Below are 22,110 nucleotides of genomic sequence, written 5' to 3'. Positions count from 1 at the left end.
TGGGCTTCAGTGGGAGGAGAGGCCCTTGGTCCTGTGAAGACTTGGTGCCCCAGTGTAGGGGAATGTCAGGGTGGTGAGGCAGGAGGGAGTGGGTGGGTGGATGGAGGAGCACCCTCATGGCGTCTGGGGGGTGGGAGGATGGGATGGAGGGGTTCCAGAGGGGAAACTGGGAAAGGGGATAACATTTGAAATGTAAATAAAGAAAATATTCAATAAAAGGAAAGAAAAAAGAAAATGAAAAAAGAATGAGAAGACTGAGGAGGCTATCCCATCACAAAAGTGTCACAGAAGCATGAAAACTGGAGTTTGAGCAGCCAAACCTTCCATTTGGCAAATTTCAGTCCAGTTAGAGACTCAGAAAACATTGGTGAGTTGAGTCTGGGGGACCTCTGGCCACCCGTGCATGTCTGTGTACATACACCCACAGGAATAAGCACACACACATGCTCGGTAACCCATGGGCCACTTCTCCAGCCCCATACATGGCATTTCTATGAAAACTCACCATTAGCCTCAGACTGTAATACAGATGTTGTATTAAAAAGCTTAAATTCTAAAATGTATAACTTTATATAGAAAAATACGGCGAGAATGAGATTAGTGTGGTTGTTCAGTAACTCGCTGATGCTTTCTGACAGTTACTCTGTCAAGGCTGTTAGGGAAACCGTGTGCCTAAGCAGAGAGCGCACTGGCAGTGAAAGGGGGAGGCGCTTTGTTTAGTGCTGGGACCTAAGCTTTACATTTACAATGCTCTGTGGGGCGTTGCCTCGAGTCCCTTCTACATTTTCTAAATAAAGTATGTAACTTAGTTTACCTTTTGTGTATTTTCACGTAATAAGAGAACCAGCCCTTTGAGAACTAGCCATTCCTCTTCCCACCTCTCTTCTGTGCAGCTGTAAGCCACAACTGTAAGGTATTTATTTTCTCTTAGTTTCTGGAACTGAAGAGGGCACAAATGGGATTGTCTCCTGATTGACAGCATGCATGTCTACAGAAACACCACAGAGCTGGCGTCTAACCGTTTGGCTGCTGTCTGTAATTTGTAATATGACTAAGCATGAACATGCTGACAAAATAATATTTTTACCAAATATGGGGCTGTTGCTGTAAAACTAGAAATTTGTATCTGAACCTAAAAGTTAACTGTAGCTCAGCGGCTCAGAGCACTAACTGACCTTACAGAAGAGCAGAGCTCTGTTCTCTCCCAGCACTCGCTCCCATGGAGAATCACAACTGTCTGTACGGTCTGTTCTAGGGGCTGTGACACCATCCTAGCCTCGGGCACTATTCATGTGGTATACGTAAATATATCTAGATGAAATACCTACACACGTGCGCGAACACACACACACACACACAATATAAAAAGATAAATCTTTTTAAAGATGTAGCTTACCCGTCCACTCTTGTAAACTTGGAGATTCTCGCAGCCCGGAATACTGTGGAATAATGCCGTGAGGATTTAATGTGTATTGCATCTTGGAGATTTCACAAAGCAAAATGCACTGAAAATAAAGGCTGCTGTTGTGATGCAGGGCAAAGCTTTTTCCAGACTTGGGAAGGAGTTAATGAATTTAGATTTATGTAGATAAATGGTGACGTTAGCGACAAAGTCTTTATTGTGACAATAGCAAATGGATATACATAGAGACAAGTATTTCATGTGCAGTTATCGAAACATGGTTTTAAGTTATTCGAAGAGTCCTATGCATGATCGTTTGTAACCCATTCAGATGTTCAAATGAGCTCAAGACAGGAAATATTATATCAGTTTACTTCTTAACAAGTAAAACCAAAAGTAGATTGCTTCCAGGTAGATGCTTTAAAATAACTATTTAAACAAAGATAAAATGAACATTCACCTTTAAATTTAAGATAAAATTAAAATCCTTAATAACATGAAATATACAGGAATATAGACATATGCTAGTCTTTGATTAAAATTCTAAGGACCTCACCTGGATATGTAGCCAGTGGCCTTGAGTTCATGATCTTCCTGCCTCAGCCTCCTTAAGAAACATGTGTTTAAGCGGTCAAAAGTGAAGTAGGGTGGAAGACCTTAGAGTACACAAGTGAGAGCTCCCTGCGTAAACTCTAGAGCTGGAGACAAACCACTTCATCCTTCTTCCTCAGCCCATACTCAGAGAATACTGAGTCAGAGTCTGGCTGTTTGCTTAAGAAAGCATGTGAAGAAAAAAAATGCCTCCTAGCAAATATGATTGAGTTTACAACGTGCTGACGCCATGGCAGGATGTACAGTTGTGTAGGCACCATACAAGACAAGTTGTAAAGTAGAAACCTAGAGAAGGAACACCGAGGAGAGAAGGAGGAAGGAGGGAATCCAGACAAAGGAACTTCCCTAGCGTAAGCTCCTGCCTGAGCTCCAGGCTGGATAAAGGAAGTGATGCTAAGATAAAACAAACAGATCAGCGTTAACAAAAGCTTGTTCAGACATTACAGTGTTTATGACATCAGGGGTTCTTTTTAATCTTTTTGTCCTCTCAGTACTTGTTTAGTAAGACATATAAACTAATTACCAGAATGTTTCTTAATTTATAAAAATGAATAGTTACAAAATATAATTGCATTATAGCTACTGGAAATGCTTGAATATTTATAATCTAGTAATATATGCTTATTGGCATGTTGACTAAGACAGATCACAGTTCTAATAACTTTTTCATGTAAGTAGTATTTTTAGACTGTTAAAAACTTAAATGTAGTGTGAAATCTGACTTCTCGTGTGTAGAGATCTCTAAAAGCACTGTACGTGATGCTGGAACGCCAGAGAAAAACAGCCTGGGTTGGAGTTGCTCAGAGTGTTGGAAGAGAGACAGTTTGACATACATAACCCTTCCAGTTAACTTCCTTATCACCTGACGTACATCAGAGGCAGAGAGATCAAGTCAGATTTTCCTTTGTTAGCGAGCCATTTCCAGATGTTGAAAGCAAAACTGAATTTCTCATTTCTACAAGCCATGGCTGCTTTCATGTTCTTGTTTGACTTTCTGTCATTTACTTGTGCCGTATTTTAGGAACTACATCATGACGTTCAACTGTAAAGTGATTTATACGAAAGAGCATCCTCAAACTCAGGGGCTTCTCTCACAAATGTTACTCTTTTGTTTGCCCTCCTCCTCTCCCTCACCCCCATTGTTCTGATTTGCTGTCCAAAAAATGTTACCTGAAACTGCTTTAGGAAGTGGGTCACGGAGTCTGATGGAAGAGAAAGATGAGTCTCTAGCTTACTCCTCCATGCTTGATTTCTGGCGCAAGCATGAAGAATGTAGGGCAATCTGGATTGGAAATATATTTTCTTAAATATGTAAACGAAAGGACTATGTGCTGTCAGCTGGTGTTCAGCTTGGTTTTAGAGTCTGGTCTTACCTTATGAAGAGAGAGACTATTCTGGAAGTGCAGGGCTGGGCAAGCATGAGGAATGCAGACGCACATATATGTTGCTCTGTGGTGGTCGCTGCTGGGGCAGAAGCAGCAGGCCTTGGAGTTTGTCTTCAGTCACATCACGTCTTTGTGGGCCTTCTTGTCAACTACTTTAAAGTCTCTTCCTACTTTCCCTTGTTACAGTTTTCAGGATTTTGATATCCAGGGGTCCAGGAGATGCACTTTGGACTGGCTGACAATAGAAACATACAAGAATATTGAAAGTTACAGAGCTTGTGGGTCCACAATTCCGCCTCCGTATATCTCTTCACAAGACCACGTTTGGATCCGGTTCCACTCAGATGACAGTGTGTCCAGGAAAGGCTTCAGGTTGGCGTATTTTTCAGGTGTGTTTTTAAAAAGACGATGCTGCACCACAGTCGGTGGTGTTAAGCTACCCAGCCATTTTGTGGTTGATTTGCTGAAGTGTCCGTCTAAGCATGGGTAGCCTCAGGCAGCTGAGAGTCAAGAGTAGAAGCTAGAGTGAGATGCCTTCAGCTTTGTGATTCCTGCTTGATGTTTTGTATAACTATAATAAAATTATTAATGTCATGAACTAAGGCCTGTTTTTTAAACCATCTTAGATATATTTACCTTGAAGGTATGCTTTTCTCCAGGTAAGCATCTGCCCATATCTCAAACATGACATCAGAGTGTAGTTTTTGGTGTGTGAATCACTGTTTTTACTATACCTTAAACAAAAGACTTAACCACCCCTCCAGCACAGTTTATAGTCACAAGCTTTTGAATTTTTGCTTTTCTTAAACCATTTCCAAACATGATGAAGTCATGCTCATGTGGAAGTCTTTAATCATGGTTGCATGAACTGTAAGCAGTTTAAAGACGACAGTTTATCAAAAGCAGATCTAAGTGGTAAAACCCACCACAGTGTACACAGTAAATCTCTGCTGTGTATGTGGACAGAGACAAAAACTATAGGAGAATGTGAAAAATACTTGAAAAGCAGTTCCTTGGATGAGTTTCTTCTTTAAGCATCTCCTGTGCTCTAATTATGTTTGTAGAGTTACATTCTTTAGATGTGTGCGTTCAGCTCATGCATCTTAAATCACTTCACCAAATGTTCTACAGTGAAATAACTACAAAATAGGACTGGTCCCTCTGTTAAAGGGCAAGGAACTTTGTGGGAAAGAAACAGACATTTAATAAATGGAATTGTTGAGTGTGCAATGCCAGCGCTAATCTCCCAGTAGAATGTAACATACTTTTAACAAGGTTTTTAGAAGCCGTATCACGTGAGCTAAATCATCATTGTTTTAAAGGTGTGCTCTGTCTTTTGAAGTGTGGATGGGCTTTATTTTTGTTCTTCTTTCCTTCCCCACATTTCTCCCAGGGAAATCGGAGGAGCCAAACTGTGCCTGTGACCAGTTCCGCTGTGGCAATGGGAAGTGCATTCCCGAAGCCTGGAAGTGTAACAGCATGGACGAGTGTGGAGATAGCTCTGACGAGGAGGTCTGTGTCCAAGACGCTCACCCCCCAACAACGACCGCATTCCAGCCCTGCGCCTACAACCAGTTCCAGTGTCTGTCCCGCTTCACCAAAGTTTACACTTGCCTCCCTGAGTCCTTGAAGTGTGATGGCAACATTGACTGCCTGGACCTGGGAGACGAGATCGACTGTGATATGCCGACATGCGGGCAGTGGTTAAAATACTTCTATGGAACTTTCAGTTCTCCCAACTACCCCGACTTTTACCCTCCTGGAAGTAACTGCACCTGGCTGATAGACACTGGCGATCATCGGAAAGTCATCTTACGGTTTACTGACTTTAAACTCGATGGTACCGGATATGGTGACTATGTCAAAATATATGATGGGCTGGAGGAGAATCCTCGCAAGCTTTTGCGAGTGCTGACTGCTTTTGACTCTCACGCTCCCCTGACAGTCGTTTCTTCCTCCGGACAGATAAGAGTGCATTTCTGTGCTGACAAAGTGAACGCTGCCAGAGGCTTCAACGCTACTTACCAAGTCGACGGCTTCTGTTTGCCGTGGGAAATACCCTGTGGGGGTAACTGGGGGTGTTACACAGAGCAGCAGCGCTGTGATGGCTACTGGCATTGCCCAAACGGAAGGGATGAGATCAACTGTACCATGTGCCAAAAGGAAGAATTTCCATGTTCTCGGAATGGCGTCTGCTACCCTCGTTCTGATCGCTGCAACTACCAAAATCATTGTCCAAACGGCTCTGATGAAAAAAACTGCTTCTTTTGCCAGCCAGGGAATTTCCACTGCAAGAACAACCGCTGTGTGTTCGAAAGCTGGGTGTGTGACTCCCAGGATGACTGTGGGGACGGCAGTGATGAGGAGAGCTGCCCGGTCATTGTGCCCACCCGAGTCATAACAGCAGCCGTCATCGGGAGCCTGGTCTGTGGCCTGCTGCTTGTCATTGCTCTGGGCTGCACTTGCAAGCTCTATTCTCTAAGGATGTTTGAGCGGAGGTCAGTATCAGGACAAGCTGTAGTTAAGATTTCTGCAACAAACTTGTGGCCCAGGGACCGGGGGATGGGGGCAGCAGCTTAGTTGGTAAGTGCACCCAAGTCTGAGTACCCACACACAGTTAGACACGGTAGTGGATACATGTTAATCCCAGTGCTAGGAGAGACATGGGGATGCCTGGGATTTGTCAGCCGGCCAGCCTAGCCTTAGTGGAAATCTCCGGGTCTCAATAAAAGGTGGATGGTTCCCAAAGATTGACACCCAAGGTGGACCTTGCACACAGGAAAACACACACAAAACAGAAAAAATTTAAAGTTGTGCTCCAAATGTTTGCTATTATTTCTTTTGATGTGGCCTAAAGATATATAAATTTGGAATATATAGAATTAGAATGGAAAGCCCAATGGTCAGATGAGAAAAGTCAGTGTTATATTTATTAGCTTACTGTAAGCTGTTATTCTGTTACAGTTCTATCTTGTTTTCATAAATACTCAGTAATTCCACATATCTGAGGTCCAGTGTTTATGGCATTGTACAAGTGAGAAGGAAATGAACGAGCCAGTTTCACAAGCAGGCTCACCATGAGGAGAGACTTGGTGGGTGGCTAAGCTGAGCACAGCAAGAGACCGGAAGTCTCCAACACAAAGTGGCATAGATGCCCTCATGAGGGGGCGTGTGCTGCCCTTGATCCAGGAGGCGCCCTCTGAAATATCTCTGAGGAGATCCTGGAGGGGCCCTGTCTAGGGAGCATGTAGAAGAGCACCTTGGTCTGGAGCCTTAGGAACACATGGGAACCGATGGCACGTGAGGGTGGAGCCCAAGGCCCGGCTGTGTGCAGTTCAGTGTGAGCTGTGTTCTCAGTTGAATAACGAGTTAGGCAGGAGGAATGGGCTTCAGGGAGAGCAGCTTCCAGTGGTGTAAGATAAACTGAAAGATGTTAATGGCAGGGGCATCTCCCTAGAGGGCCCTGTGGGGACAGCTGCTTTCAGTCCTAACAGCTACAAATGACCAATTAACAAAGACCATGCCAAACAGCTAGAGAGCACAGATGGTGCACAGATGCATGGGGCCATGACAGCCATTGGCACATCTTTTCCTTGAGCAACGTAAATGGCCGGGAAATGTCACCAGTGGAGGGTCGGGCCTTCGATTACCTCACTTCAGCCCACCTGTGTAGACTTGATGGGCACTGTCTGCTGAGACTTTCAGCAACTGTCGTCTAAAGGATAGGGTTTGTTATCTAAAGTTTAAATAGGTTTAAAGTATAAAGTCGGTTACTTTATTGTGTACAGACATTTCCTTGGGCAGACATTTCTGTCTATTAAAACATAGTAATCTAGGCTCTTACTAGCATAGAGCACCTTCCGGACATCCCGCTCACATGAGCCTCGCGCTCCCAGAGTAGAAGTGCTTCTCATGTTGAGTTAGCCAGCTGAAAGATTGACGTGCTCAGTGCTGACGACAGCACTGCTGCCGCTGATCGCCTCCTTTTGAACCTTTTTTTCCTGTGCACTCCCAGGTCATTTGAGACCCAGTTGTCACGAGTGGAAGCAGAGCTGCTGCGAAGAGAGGCTCCTCCCTCATATGGACAGCTGATCGCGCAGGGCCTAATCCCTCCGGTGGAAGACTTTCCTGTCTGTTCACCTAATCAGGTACAATGTGAATTCTAATCTGTTTCATCATCTTTACAGTCTGCAAGTAGTAAAGCAGGGATTCTCAACTTTAGGAATTTTCAGTCAAGCAAATATTAAATATATGGGCAATTGAATTTATAAATTGTATTACATTTTCACAGAATCTATAAAATTCTAATTTTTATGATTATAAGACTGTCATTCTGAGACATTTTCCTTTTGGGGATAAGTGAGTAGGCACACCGAAATTTAAAACTTTCGACCAATTTAATGATTGAACTGAATGAACACTTAAGATTTAAGATTTAAGAATGAATGGTAAAATTAATGTACTAACATGTTACTTCTGGCAGATTAACCAGTTGTAAGTGAAAGTAAGTGAAGAGGAGTTAATATTTGCCCCTCGTTTAAGGGAGGACTTCAAACTGGGTTTTAGTGTTTAAAATTTTGATCTTTTTTCTTTGGGTTGTAACTCCTACTCCTTGGTTCTTTGAAGTTCTTGGGAAGTTTTTAAAACCATTTCAAGCTATAAAAATATACCACAGTTCATTTTAATTATAAACATTTAGATTTTAAGTATATTCATAAACATTTATAAGAACAACTCTCAGAGACTAAGAAAAATTGGTACTTTTTTAAGTGAATTTAAAAATTGAACACCATTTCACTTCTGGCACATGTCACCTTAGTCGAGTATTTTTTCAAATCCTTAGTGAGAATTTATAAGTTTTGAACATTTTTTTATACGTAATTCCCAATTCAGAATTTATACTGGTCAAATTATTAGGAATAAAAAATGAAAAAATAGATTTTAGTTTCTATCATTGTCACTGCCAGTCAGTTCCTTTGAAGGTAGATGACAGACTGTGGTGGCCTCTGTTGGCTACCCTCACCTCCTTCCCACTGTGCTCTGGGAAGCTAGAACCATTTGCAAGGTCAGCGGCTTCTCCAGCTCCCTCTGGTGTTCTAGCTCACTAAGAGGATTTGAAGGACTCACTGAGAGCTGTTTGCCCATGGATACACTCTATTACTAGGAGAGGATATGAATTAAAATCCCCTGAGGGAAGAGACTCATGGGGCAGAGTTCAGACAACCCAGTGCAGAACATTGCTGTTTATACCTGTGGGACAATGTTCCATAGTTGTTACCAAGGACGCTCCCCAAGCCCCCATCCAGACTCACTTTGTCATGATCAACTTTATATGGCTAGTGTAAGTCTGTAGCCCTACTGACACTGTCCCCTTACCATGAATCACCAGAGCCCCACCCTAGGTCACAATATCATAGCTGCCTGCCAGTCTCCCAATGGAGACACCTTTTCTGTCAGCCGTGATACTCCAAGTGTATAGAGATCCTGTCCCAGAAGCCAAGGAGCTAACATTGAAGTCTACTCCATACTGCTTTGTTCTCTAGAGCTAGAAAGTATCAAGAGTTCCATGTAAACAACATTTTAAATAACATAAGTTGTCGAACTTTGTTTAATGCGGCCAAATTCTCGGGGTTTGAAATTTCTGGTAACAAATTATCAACTTTCCATAACCTTTTTTTTTTTTTTAAAGATTTGTTTATTATCTGTAAGTACACTGTAGTTGTCTTCAGACACGCCAGAAGAGGGCTTCAGATCTCATTACAGATGGTTGTAAGCCACCATGTGGGTGCTGGGACTTGAACTCAGGACCTCTGGAAGAACAGTCAGTGCTCTTAACCACTGAGCCATCTCTCCAGCCCCTCCATAAGCCTTTAAAAGAAAATAATTTTGTAATCTGTCACCTAGTACAAACTAGAAATGCTTTCTTACTGCTTCACAAATGAAACTATAGACAATTATCCACCAAACTCCTGTGGCATTCCCCTACAGAATCTAATGTTAAATTTGCAGGCTTTGAGTTAACAGGCTTTTAACTAAGCAGAGAGTGCCTGCTGCTTGTGACAGGCTGTAATGGTAAAGTTGGGAGAAAGTGCTGAAGGTCCGCCAGAAGCTCGGGCTCGCTTGACTGTGGGAAGACTGTGGTTTGAATACTGAGCTCTCGGGAGTAGGTCTGTGGAGATGTTCATTCTAAACTTGACCTATTTGTTTTTAATTTTGTGTTTAGATACTTCTTAATCGGTGAAAAAAAAACCTTTCACCTTTGTACTGAAGGTCCATGTGTGCTGATAGCCAGATTTCTTACTGGGTGATGTGTATAATAAAGCTGGCTGGAAAATATCCCGCAGTGGTGCCTCCAAGCCTTCGCTGAATTGTTTTCAGACTGCAGGCATGACTGTGTGCACATGGGTGTCCTTACCTGCTCACTTCCTTTCTGTTTCTGTGAGAGAGAGGCTGGCCTTGTGGAGAGATTCGTTCTATTTGAAGGAATGCATCACCGAACCTTGTTTGCTCAGTTTTAAATGCTCACTCAGTGTGCGAGCAGCTCATTAAAGCTGTGTTTGCCCTAAGTGCACAACCACGAGGTGGCGCTTGAAGACTACTTAAAACTCATCTAACACTTAAAAATCATCTACACAGAATGATTTATCTTTTAATTACACCTGTATCATCGTGTTGGGAAGAGGGCGGGGGGGTCAGAGGACAGCTTGCAGAGTCTTCTCTTTCCTTCTGGTGAGCTGGCCCCCAGGTCTTCCTTTAGTGACAGAGATACATCCATGTACTCATTAAGTTGTGAAGCATTCCATATTTTTAAAGTCTGTAAATTTGTAAATTATCAGCTTTTAAAAACTATTATGGTTTATATTTAATCCCAAAATAATAACTAAAGAAAGCTTTTATGTCTTAAACTGTATACTTTTGATTTTTAGTGTGTGTTACAGGCATATGCAGGCCTTTCCTAGAAGCAGTAAAACCAAATCGTCATTATTCACTCACTCAGCCCTGGGAGAGCAGCCCTGTAAAATGCAGTGCCCACACTGACAGGACGGTCGAGCTGTGACTCAAGTCCAGCTGTGTTTTTTAGAGGATGAGGCGCATACTCATGAACAAAGCCAGTCACTTAGGGACGTATGGTAGACATTGTCAGTCTTCTCAGCTGAAAATGTATCTGTGTTCCAGGCTTGCTTCAGTTGTAGGATTGGGTTATTGTTTGAGTTTATAGTTCCTGTAATTGACACAGCCTCCTCTGTAAAGTTGAGATTTAAGTTACCGATTAGATTCTCTGAGAGGACCTGTGCGGGTGAGAGATTCTCTGAGAGGACCTGTGCAGGTGAGAGATTCTCTGAGAGGACCTGTGCAGGTGAGAGATTCTCTGAGAGGACCTGTGCAGGTGAGAGATTCTCTGAGAGGACCTGTGCAGGTGAGAGATTCTCTGAGAGGACCTGTGCAGGTGAGAGTTTAGCTCACCCCTGCCCCTCCTTACAGTGAGTCAAAGACTGTTTTTCATCTTGAAAAACCCTATTGTTAACTGTCTTACTGTTCTTTTTCTGACTTTTACAGGCTTCAGTTTTAGAAAACCTGCGGCTAGCTGTCCGGTCTCAGCTGGGATTTCCTTCTATCAGACTTCCTATGACAGGCAGATCTCGCAACATTTGGAATCGTATTTTTAACTTTGCAAGATCTCGTCATTCAGGGTCGCTGGCTTTGGTCTCAGGAGATGGAGATGAGGTCGTCCCCAGCCAGAGCAGCAGCAGAGAGACTGAAAGGAGTCACCCTCACAGAAGCTTGTTTTCCGCGGAGTCCGATGACACAGACACAGAAAATGAGAGAAGGGATACGGCGGGAGCATCTGGTGGGGTTGCAGCTCCTTTGCCCCAGAAAGTCCCTCCCACAACTGCGGTAGAGGCCACAGTGGGGACAGGCGGGAACTCCTCAGCTCAGAGCGCCCGAGGTGGCCACGCAGATGGAAGGGAAGTGTCAAGTGTGGAAGCCCCGAGTGTGAGCCCAGCACGTCACCAGCTCACAAGTGCTTTAAGTCGAATGACTCAGGGCCTGCGCTGGGTACGCTTTACTTTAGGTCGATCAAGCTCCACAAACCAGAACCGGAGTCCTTTGAGACAGCTTGACACCGGGGTGAGTGGAAGAGAAGACGACGATGACGTCGAAATGCTAATTCCCATTTCTGATGGAGCTTCGGACATTGATGCCAATGAATGCTCCAGACCTCTTCTTGATCTTGCCTCAGACCAAGTACAAGGGTTTAGACAGCCACACAGTTCAGGAAACCCTGGAGCGAGAACAAGTAACCGGGACGGCCCCTGCGAGCGCTGTGGCATTGTGCACACGGCCCAGATACCAGACACTTGCTTAGAAGCAGCAGTGAAAACTGAAGCGTGTGATGACGAGGCTTTGCTGCTGTGTTAGGACAGAATGGACAGACAGACTGTGTGCAAGCTGGAGCAATAGCCACCCATTGTTTTGTAACTTTACAATTAAACTAGTTTTAGTTTAAAATAAAAAGATGCAGGGTGATTTATTATACGTTAGCCTGCATGGTTAAATTTAACAATGTCTAACTCTAGGAGCTAGAGTTTACTGTTTTAGCAGCTACAAATGCATTATGTATCCATGTTCTTCCATTTGCTTATACTTGGTTTCGTTTTTGTTTTTTTAATCCTGGTACTTCAGTTTAATAGTAGAAATATGGCTGCTTTAATTCATGTAACTGTCATTTTATCTATCTTATGTTAAAAGGTTTGCTTGTACAAAAAGGTACCTTCTTTTAATTGAACCTTTTTTGCTCTTTGTCATCATGTAGTTTATTATACTGGATGCTAAGGTTGTTGATGTACAAAAGAGAAAACAGTATAGCCCCCTCTTTGTTTTCCTAACATTGTCTGCTAATAGATTTCATCATACGGACCTGTCAAGGGAAAAGAAACTCCTTTTACGTTCAACAGGCAGTGATGTAAAAGTTACGTAGAGTTAGAGCAATTGCTGTCAGGAAGCAAAACTTTTATAGATTTTCTAATGCTGACTTTAATACTCTGGTATGGTTCAGACCAAATGGTGAAATCCCAGTGCGTTTCTGTTTGCATCTCGATTTAGGGGCAGAAGTAAGCAGATGAAGATACTCTACTATGCATAACACTTTGAACTTTATAAAATACGTACAGAATTGTGCACACTCAGCTCTAACACGGGGGAATGTCGGCCTGAGTCGGACCCTAGGGATCCGCACTACCGTCCTGCCGAGGTCTCAGGTGAGCTGAGCAGGCACTGTCACGGCAGGTCTGTCGTCGCTGCCACAGTGACTCTATCTCCATAGCTTTGGGGTGGGGGCCATTTTTATTACAACTTGAAATTGCTTTGCTGGTTTCATATTTATTTGTTGTATTTAAAAACTGCATTATTGTAAGAGTGATTTTTTTTCCAGGATATTTTATTCTTGTGGGAGGGGGTCAATGCTATAATCTTGAAGAAAAGCAAATTAAATTGTTCAGACTGTCCCCCTCTTTAAGTAGAGTGAATTACAACCCCCATTTATTGTTCTTTAATTGTTAATTCTTGTTTATTTATTCTTAGCTGTCTGTTTTAGCAGCTTAATGATTGGGTATGAAAATGTGTCTGTGTGATTATTGCTATTTATTACATTTTGAATACTTTGCTGAATGTCATTTTAAAGCATGTTTGAGGTCTTGTGTATCTGTCCTGTTATGCTGTCAGGAAGACCTGACTAAAATGTTTTAATATGTATAAAAAATTAAAATAATTTTTTATTGCCTTGAGGTACTTTTTAAATCAAAGTTGTTCTTTATTTTTGTTGAAGTTCATTCAGTTCATAGACAGATACAGGCCGTAATGCTACAGCAGTGGCAATGGAAGACAGTAGTCACCGTGGCTACTGTAGCTTACACCAGACTCAGTAAAACTCCCCAAGGGTGCGAGCGTCCTTTCCAGTGTAGAAGGCTGCCTCTGAATTGATAAATCTTGTCCAGCCTGGTGATGGAAGAATTCAGATATCAGATTAACCTTTTTGATCCTAATAATGCTTCTAGCAGCTGGACTTGGGGGTTGGTTTCCTGGTTTTCTTTGTGCTTCAGGCTTGTTTGGGTTTGCTTGTCCGTTTTGTTCTGGGGTTCTGGGGTTCAAGCCTTGACCATGCTGCTGGGAATGTTAATTAATTTTTAATTGACTTACACACCATCCTGCTTCAGTCAGTAACACTTTAGCCTCTCACCCTGGCACCTGTCATTTAGTTCCATTTAAAGAGAGTTTCAGCCTCTTGTACGTCTCTCCAGAAACACTACCTGCTGTCCATACAGAACCTATTTGTTCCTGCTTCTCTAAAAGAAGAGTTTTTAAAGTTTGAGAATTTCCTGTGTTCTGTTATTTTTGCTTATTTTCACCTGTTTCTTTATTTCTTTTTCCTAGACAACTTTAGTTTATAATTAACTTAAATCAGTGCCCTCTCAGTCATTTGTTTAAGTCTTTGTGGTAAGTCATTCCTATGTACTCCGTTTTACATTACAGGGACACTGTCGAGAATTCTTAATGAAATTTATCTCCTTGTGTTAGCTACTGTTACCAGTGATGGTCTTTCCATCTCAACTTTTAACCTGATCATGCACATGTTAGCTAATGATCTGTTAGGGCCACCAGCCTTCATAGTGATTCAGTTAAACTCTGTGTGTGTGTGTGTGTGTGTGTGTGTGTGTGTGTGTGTGTGTGTGTGTGTATTTCAGGTACAGAATCATTTCATCTACAAACATTGGTCAGCAATTTTTGTCCCAGTTTACCCAGCTCTGTGCTTTAACTGAATGGTCTAATGGCTCTAAAATAACCTTAAATGCCAGGGCTATCCTGACCTTGGTTTGGAGAAAGCTGATTCTATGGAAAAGGTGTCCATTGAGCCTGCTTTTAAGCCGGTTTTGAAGAATGCATGCAGAACTTTATCGCATGTCTTTCAGACATCCATGGGGAAAGCACATCCAATTCCTCTCCTTCACCCCTAACACGAATCTCTTAGTGTTCTGTAACTTTAAGCCATACTCGCATTCCTGAACAAATTCCTTCATCTAGGTCATGGTACATGCTGATAGTCACTGCTACCCTGGAGCTCTTAAGTGGGAGTCAATCTGTGCAACATACAGTCCTGCCTTTGGGAGGGTGGGGTCTACATTAGAAAGTATGCTATGCTCTCTGTGAATATTCTGCGACATAGTTTGCTGTTTAGTTATTCCTATTTCAATTCCCTGGCTTAGTGATCCATTTACTTATTTGTTTAAATTTTAAAGTATATTTCAACGTACACATAGATGCACAATACGTAAGATCAAGCTTGGACTTGGCTCTGAGCCCCTCTCAGGTGAGTGTCTTAGAAGCACCAGTGCAGCAGTGGCTGACACACAGCAGGCACCCATTACTTCTGGGGTTGCTGCTGAGTTTGTTACAGCAAAGGCTGCACCACTCATCTTCCCGGTCCTTAACCCCTCATTTCGGTTCCTCTTAACATGAGAGTATTAAAGGTAATGTCTCAGTGTTCACTTTGCTTTTCTCAGGGGTAGTAGGGATTTTGATAGAATGTTTTTCTTTTGATTTTTTGGTCTCATGAATATTCATCTTTTAAGACATCAAAAGCAGTCTTTAGGGAACTTACCTCTCTACATCTCTAAATATTCTGAGTACTTTAAAAATATCCTCTTTTTACATAGCACACATTTGAATGGATAATACATTCGTTGTTTGGATTTTCTGTACAATACTTGGTCTTACCAGTTTATCATGGAGCACCAGTGTTGGGAAAGGAGAAATAAAATAGGCGTAGAAACGAAGGGCCGCGGCTGCACCTGCCCTGGCTCCGGGGTGGAGCATACCTGGGGTCTTGTGTCCCAGTAGCTCTTGGGGTTTGAGTTCCATCCCCCCATCACCCAACTAAGATGGAAATAAAAATGAATAAAAGAATGAGTACATTCAGTCTGACTGCTGCTTACCGAGTGCCCACCACTGTCACAAGTGTTCACGTCTTGCTGCCCTCCAGCCTATCTGCTCTCTCAATTCTGCTAGCATGCCCTCAGGGTTCAAAAGAAAGCTAAGGTCTTGATTTCACCTGCTTTGTTCAGGGCCCTGTTTAAAGGCCAGTGGGAGACCTCGGAGAGCAGCCTTTGCTTGGATTCCTTGAATTCGAAAGGGTAACACATACATCACAAGTTAAATGTGAACATTGGCTTGGACTCCCTTCAAGGTGGTAAAGGAGAAAGGACGTTTTACAGGGTTTTAGAGATGAGTGGAATCTTTGTAAACCCAAGAAAGAACTGTCTTGCCCTCACATCTGATATCCTCATGTTATCACATACATGAAGCCATAAGCTGTGTGTGTGTGTGTGTGTGTGTGTGTGTGTGTGTGTGTGCATGGTAGTTTGCCACAGTTCTATTATAATATGTGGTGTTTTCTTGTACAAATGCTAGAACCAGGGCTGAAGAGATGGCTCAGAGGTTAATAGCACTATCTGTTTTCCAGATATCCTGAGTTTGATTCCCAGAACCCACATGGTGGTTCACAGCCACCTATAATATGATCTGATGCCCTCTTCTAACATGCAGGTGTATATGCAGATAGAGCACTCATATATATAAAATAAATAAGTAAACCTTTTTTCAAGGATACTAGAGCCTTTTGACATGTGCCAGCCTCTAAATGTGATGTTGAGGTTTCTTTTGATTTTTATTTTCTTTTATTTATTCATTTTGCTGCTTTTTCCTTATGGGATAGAATTTTCTAGAAAAGTATTTTTAAGTACCTATCATTGGCCCACTCCTATCACCGTCACAATCCTATGATGAATAAACAAGTATTGACTAGCAAGATTCAACCTCACTCATGTCTGACTCAACAGTTGAAAGATGAATCACAAGAGAAGATAAATTTATCAGTTGAGAGAAGCCCTGGTCCCAGATCATCATGAGGAAGGCTCATGGAGCCTAGGCTCATCCTAAGTAATCAGCACTATCTTTTGAGATTAGACGGAGTAACAGATAAAGGCCTCAGCCCATCTACTGCTTTGTAGCAGACTGTCCCAAACCTTCCGTTTACAGCAACTACCATCTTGCAAAACAAAGATCTGGCTGCTGGCTGCTGGCTGCTGGCTGCTGGCTGCTGGCTGCTGGCTGCTGGCTGCTGGCTGCTGGCTGCTGGCTGCTGGCTGCTGGCTGCTGGCTGCTGGCTGCTGGCTGCTGGCTGCTGGCTGCTGGCTGGGAACCCAGAGATCCTGAGATCTTGCACGTGAGCCTACCCCAGGGTCTTTGTGCTTCCTACAGCATAGAAGCTGAGATCGAGAAATAGTGAACCTCTGCAGAAGCTGCAGCTCTCTTAGAACTGAGATCTAGCACGTTCTTCCACATTCACTTTCTTTACATCATTAAGGCCAACCCAGATCCAATAGGGAAGGAAATCAACTCCAAAATCAGTAATAGAAGCAGCAAAGGTTTGTGGTATCCATCTTCTGCACATGTTCAAACATTAAAGAATAATAAGATGCTAGTATAATGTTATAATGCTATTATAATGAGAGAGGCAGTTTTATTGTCTCCGACTCCAAAAGAAACTTACTTGCTAAAAGAATATCAAATCCTCACCACTCTCATCTACCAAGCACATTGATTGCATCCTGTATTTGTTTATTATATAATTTTAAAAATCCCAGCATTGGATAGGAATGTAGCTAAGTGTTACAATTCTTGCCTAACATGTTTTAGGTCCTATGGCAGCTTGTGTTCTCATGCTAATTATGTTACCCAAAAACCTGTTTGCAGTGTCCTGCAAGTAGAACTAAAGGAAGCTTGTCCCGGTTGGTTTTTGACTGGTCAATAAAGTTACCAGCGGCCAATGGCTGGACAGAGAGGCAGAGGCAAGACATTTAGGATACCCAGGAAGGGAGCAAGGAAGGAGGGAGAGGGGATTCCAGCTTGACAAGGGCATAGGAGACAGACCAAGTCGGAAAGATGCAGGAGGGAGAGACTGGCGACGGAGATCCAGGCAGAAAGTGGTCCCAGGAGGACTGTAAAGATAAAATATAGATTTAGTAAGTATTAGCTCAGGAATATCAGAGGGAGTGTGTGTTAGCCACGAGTGGCTCAGCCATTGAGCTGTTTAAAGTATTTAAAATATGAGGCTGTGTATGTGTGTCTTTCTCAGGAATCCAGAATTGAGTCAGGTAGCAAGGATCACACGCAAACCCACTAGGGAGTGTAGAGAGGATTAACTTATCACCACCTCAAGGTCATAGGTTCTATTCCCTAGCGTGCACACACACACTGAACAGTGTACAACTTAAATGAAACACGTTGGCATGTTGTAAATACAAATGGTGTACAGGGGTTTTTCCAACTACATTTAAAATAGCTTCTGTCTCTACAGGATAGTTCAAAATTTATTAGAGGTGGCAATATAACTAAAAGTCTGGAGTCGAATTGTCTAGATTGTAATCTTTTCCTTCCCCTGACAAGCGAGTAAGACACTTCACCACTGAGAACGCATGTTGGATGTTGCCAAAGGCCTTTTCTGCATCTGTTGAGATGATCGGGGGGTTTGTTGTTTAGGCCCATTATATGATTTATTAGATTTATCAGCAATATGCATCCATTTGTCAGCGTGAACATCAGCAAGTGACTTTGCCACTGGTATCGGATGCAGGATAACTTTAGAACTCAATTCTTCCTACGGTGCAATTTCACTTATAGATCAATGGATATAGTTCCTACTTAGATTTGAATAACCACATAATAAAAGATTGTTGGATTAAAAAAGATTAGAAAACAAACACTTCACAATCAGTAGGATGGCTGTGCTGAAGGAGGGAGCCATGAGTGTTGTTGGCAAGGGTTTGGAATCGGACGCTTCACACACTCCTAGTGGGGATGTAAAATTATGCCACTGCTTTGTAAATACAGTCTGGAAGTGCCTCAAAATGGACATAACCACCACATGAGCCAGAAATGCTATTTCTGGATACAAGCGGAAGCTTGTCCTTATAAAATGCATCCACAAATATCAACGCTATTTCTAACAGCCAACAGTGGAAACTCTAAAATCCCACCAGCTTCACAAATTAGTGAACAGCCCCCCAAATGTGTGTGGTCCCATTGATACAAAACGTTCACAAGGAGCAGATTTATGAAGAGACAATGTGTCTGTTTCCTTGGCTCGGGAAGGGGAGATGAGAGGTATCAAAGACTCCAAAAGACGGAGTTATAGAGACAAGCAAGGCAGACTGAAGCCGTAGAGGGTAGGTAATCCATACCTTCAGATGGAAAGTCAGAGCGAGCTAGCAAAACGAGTGCTGAAGGCCATTAGGGAGTCTCAACAGGGTCAGCTCACCTGGATTTGTTCATCCTGTGGTGTTGAGGTTGGGTTCTCTTCCTTCCTAGGGGATTGGAAAACCCTATTCATTTATGAATACATGTAAAGGGGAGGCTCCAGGCCCTAGAGGAAGTAGCCCCCAGTTACGTAGTTGCCAAGAGGCTGTAAAAAGATACATCCACATTTAAGGAACAAAGAAAGATTTTACAGTTACAATGCTCTAAGGTGAGGATTGCGCCAGATGAACAGGTTTTCTTGGCCCATAGGTTTCTCTAGGAGATGACACACTCCTGAAATCTGATTAAGAGAAGCTTGAAAACCTCTGTAAATACACTGAGCGCCATTGAGTATACATGAATCAACTTTATGGTACATCAATTAAATCACCATAAGCTTTAAGACAACAAGGAAGTATCCATATCTGTGTGTATCATACATGTATATGAGTGTATAGATACAGATAATGTCCTTTTTTATAAGCTATTTTAAAAATAACTTCTTATTCTGCAGGAGAAAGGTAGTTGCTTTATCAAATTAGAAGCACAAATACTGTACACCACTTTTGGTGGACTTAATGCAGCGATCGTGGTCCCTAATGGCCTTAAAATTAGATCAGAGCCGCAAGTTACTTTGGCTGAGCCCCCCGAGCGGAAGTTCATCTGTAAAGTGAAACTTGTGTTGCCTACCTGATTAGGTCTCCTCCTCCTCCTATTCTTCCTCCTCCTCCTTCTCTTCCTCCTCCTCCTCCTTCCTCTGTCCCTCTCTCCCTCTCCATCTCCCCTCGAATATGTATGTGCACATGCACATATGCATGCAAATGTGGTCGCCACCACACCTGGAGGAGCTCTATAGAAATGAAAGACCATGTGCAAAGGCTTAAGTCCATGCCTCAAGTTCTCAATTTTACCTAACAGTTAACAGACACTTATGGAGAGCCTATTAAGCCAGGTGTTTTCCTAGTGGGTCCTTCCCTTGTCTGACACCATGAGCCCCGCCTTGGATCAACCTTCCTTCGCTATCTCCCGCAGGCTTCCCTAAAAGACAGGGAATACACTGGGACAGGAACCTGTACTACTACCTCCCTCAACTGGACACCAAATTTTTGGCACCTAAAATCCCAGAGCCTTCTGTCAAAATGGCTGATATATAGTGCAGACTGGCTGGCCTCTTTTCTTGGTCTTTCTTCCCTGCTAGGTAAAGTGTCCACAGCCCTGTATACACACACACACACACACACACACACACACACACACACACACACACCCCTCCCAGGGCAGGATTGGGCTGGGTTGGAAGAGAAGGGCTCACCACCCACAAGCCTTCCCTAGTCTGTTTCTGTCCCTGGAGATGGACGAGTATCCCAGACACATGGGAATCTTTGGAAAAGCATGACTCATTGTTACCAATAAGAAGAGTTACGGTCCATTTGCCTTCATGATTTCCTCTTGAACTCCTAAATGCATAGCTATGGGTCTGAAACCTCTCTGTCTGCCACCCCTCAAGAAGGCTGCTTGCATTTAAATATTTTTAAATTATATTTTTATATTTTTAATATTTAATAATTTTTATATTTATCTTTTTGTATTTTATAATTAAAATTATATAAATTTAAAAATTCATATAATTTAATAATATATGAAGAGTCAATGCCTTGAGAAACTATATACTTAAGCTTCCTTTATGATTAACATGTTCTTGTTCCCCTGCAAGTTTTTAGATTATGACAATAAAAATACATTTTCTCAAAAGCCATTCAGCAGATTCTTCATGTATCATATGCTCCGATAGGATATGTTCCTAAAGAAAAATGTCAGTGCTAACAATGACTAAAAGATATAAAAATTTCAAATATGTTACGTATTGCAGCTTGCTGGACTCTACCTCATTACTCTGTTCCCTTCACATAGGAGGTGCTGTCAGCATCTTGGCCTTTCATGAAAGCTCAAATATACATCAATTATATTTGGTATAAGCACTAGAGCTGATGTGAAAGCCAAGTCCTAAATAAGGCTATGAAAATCGAGTGTAGGTGAACTGCATAATGTTGGGAAAGCAAGGCAGAAAGAGTCCCATTGCTAATCTCATTCAGGTGAATAATGGATTTTAATATATTTTTTCTGGTATAATATGGACGATTCTCAGTGAAAAGGGAAGTGTAAATCTAGAGTGTCAGTATTTTATTATGTGAAACTGAACTTACAGGTGTCCACAAGAAATGTATTAGTCATATTTGGAGAAAGATTAACAAGTTATGTGTCAGTGTAGACACTCAATTCCTAAGAGTGACATTTGTGATAGCAAGAGCCAACCAAACACACCGGTGGTTTGCCTGTGGTCTGAGTCCGAAGTAGCCGATTTACCTAATATCCCAAGCCTACAAGAGGACAGAGCCATCTAGTGGTGTATTTCAGAACTGCAGTTATTTTGTAAGGCTTTTTTTTTTTTTTTTTTTTTTTTTTCAATAACTTTTCAAACTTAACTACTTTAAAGCCAAAAGATGCTGAAGCTGAGTTTTGAAACTCCCGTGAGTTTAGGGACAGTTTTAGTTACATCCTTAATACAGACCAAATGTCCCCATAGAGTCCAAGGGAAAGGTGGAACATTCATGGGTTCATCTTACAGAGCACTCTGAAATAGACCTTTGCATCCCGAATGACATATGACAAGGCTTCTGCTTGCCAGAACATCACAGATCGGTGACCCTGAATAACTAGTAACCTAACATATAGACAATCTGGTTATTATTGTTCCCCTACAACAACAGTCAGCATGAGTTCGTTTGCATGAGTCATTCAATATATATATATATATATATATATGTATATATATATTCAATTAAGCATGTAATGAGTGAGAGCTACAACCTCACCTCATCCCCTCACCTTGTCTTCAGGCAGAGGACCATGCCTTGTCTGTCCAGGGCTTGTGTCGGATCCACATCCACTTCTCCAGTCTTGTACTGACTAAAATGGCGTCTGCCCAACTGACTCTAGCCAGGGGCTCTCTCACTTCCCCTTAAAGTTGCAAGCAGTCCCAGTGCAGTCTGTGTTTGGCTTTAAGACCTTGATGGCAAGGTCTTCTTTTCCTTTCCTTTTTCCTTCTTTTTCTGTAGTACCTACTGTAAAGCCCAGGCTGACTTAAAGCATACTGTGCAGCCAAGGGTGACCTGATTCTGCAGCCTTTAAGAGTACCTGGGCTGCAGTCATGGGTAGCCACAACGTTTTAAAATTTCACCTCGTGAGCCAGCAACCTACTGCTAACTGAGGTACATCTCTAGCCCAGGGTACAGATGACTTAAAAGTAAAAGTAGACCTGGCTCTGGAGTGTGTGTGGGTCACATGATGGGACAGTTGAAA

General features: G+C 42.4%; 1 protein-coding gene across 1 annotated transcript in view; it reads left to right on the top strand.

The window, feature by feature from the left end:
* Lrp12 (LDL receptor related protein 12) overlaps positions 1-13,197 on the top strand; it is a 71,500-nt gene extending 58,303 nt beyond the window's left edge. Inside the window, exons 4-7 of the mRNA XM_032914670.1 lie at positions 3,586-3,788; positions 4,793-5,897; positions 7,415-7,547; positions 10,957-13,197. Coding sequence (XP_032770561.1) covers positions 3,586-3,788; positions 4,793-5,897; positions 7,415-7,547; positions 10,957-11,820 — 2,305 coding nt within the window. The 3' untranslated portion in view covers positions 11,821-13,197. The remainder of the gene's footprint in view (positions 1-3,585; positions 3,789-4,792; positions 5,898-7,414; positions 7,548-10,956) is intronic.
* The last annotated feature ends 8,913 nt before the right edge of the window (positions 13,198-22,110 follow it).

This window comes from Rattus rattus, chromosome 1 (assembly GCF_011064425.1).
Source record: "Rattus rattus isolate New Zealand chromosome 1, Rrattus_CSIRO_v1, whole genome shotgun sequence".
Classification (NCBI taxonomy): Eukaryota; Metazoa; Chordata; class Mammalia; order Rodentia; family Muridae; genus Rattus; species Rattus rattus.
The sequence above is the reverse complement of the archived record's forward strand: the minus strand, read 5'-3'. Positions and strand labels throughout refer to the sequence as shown.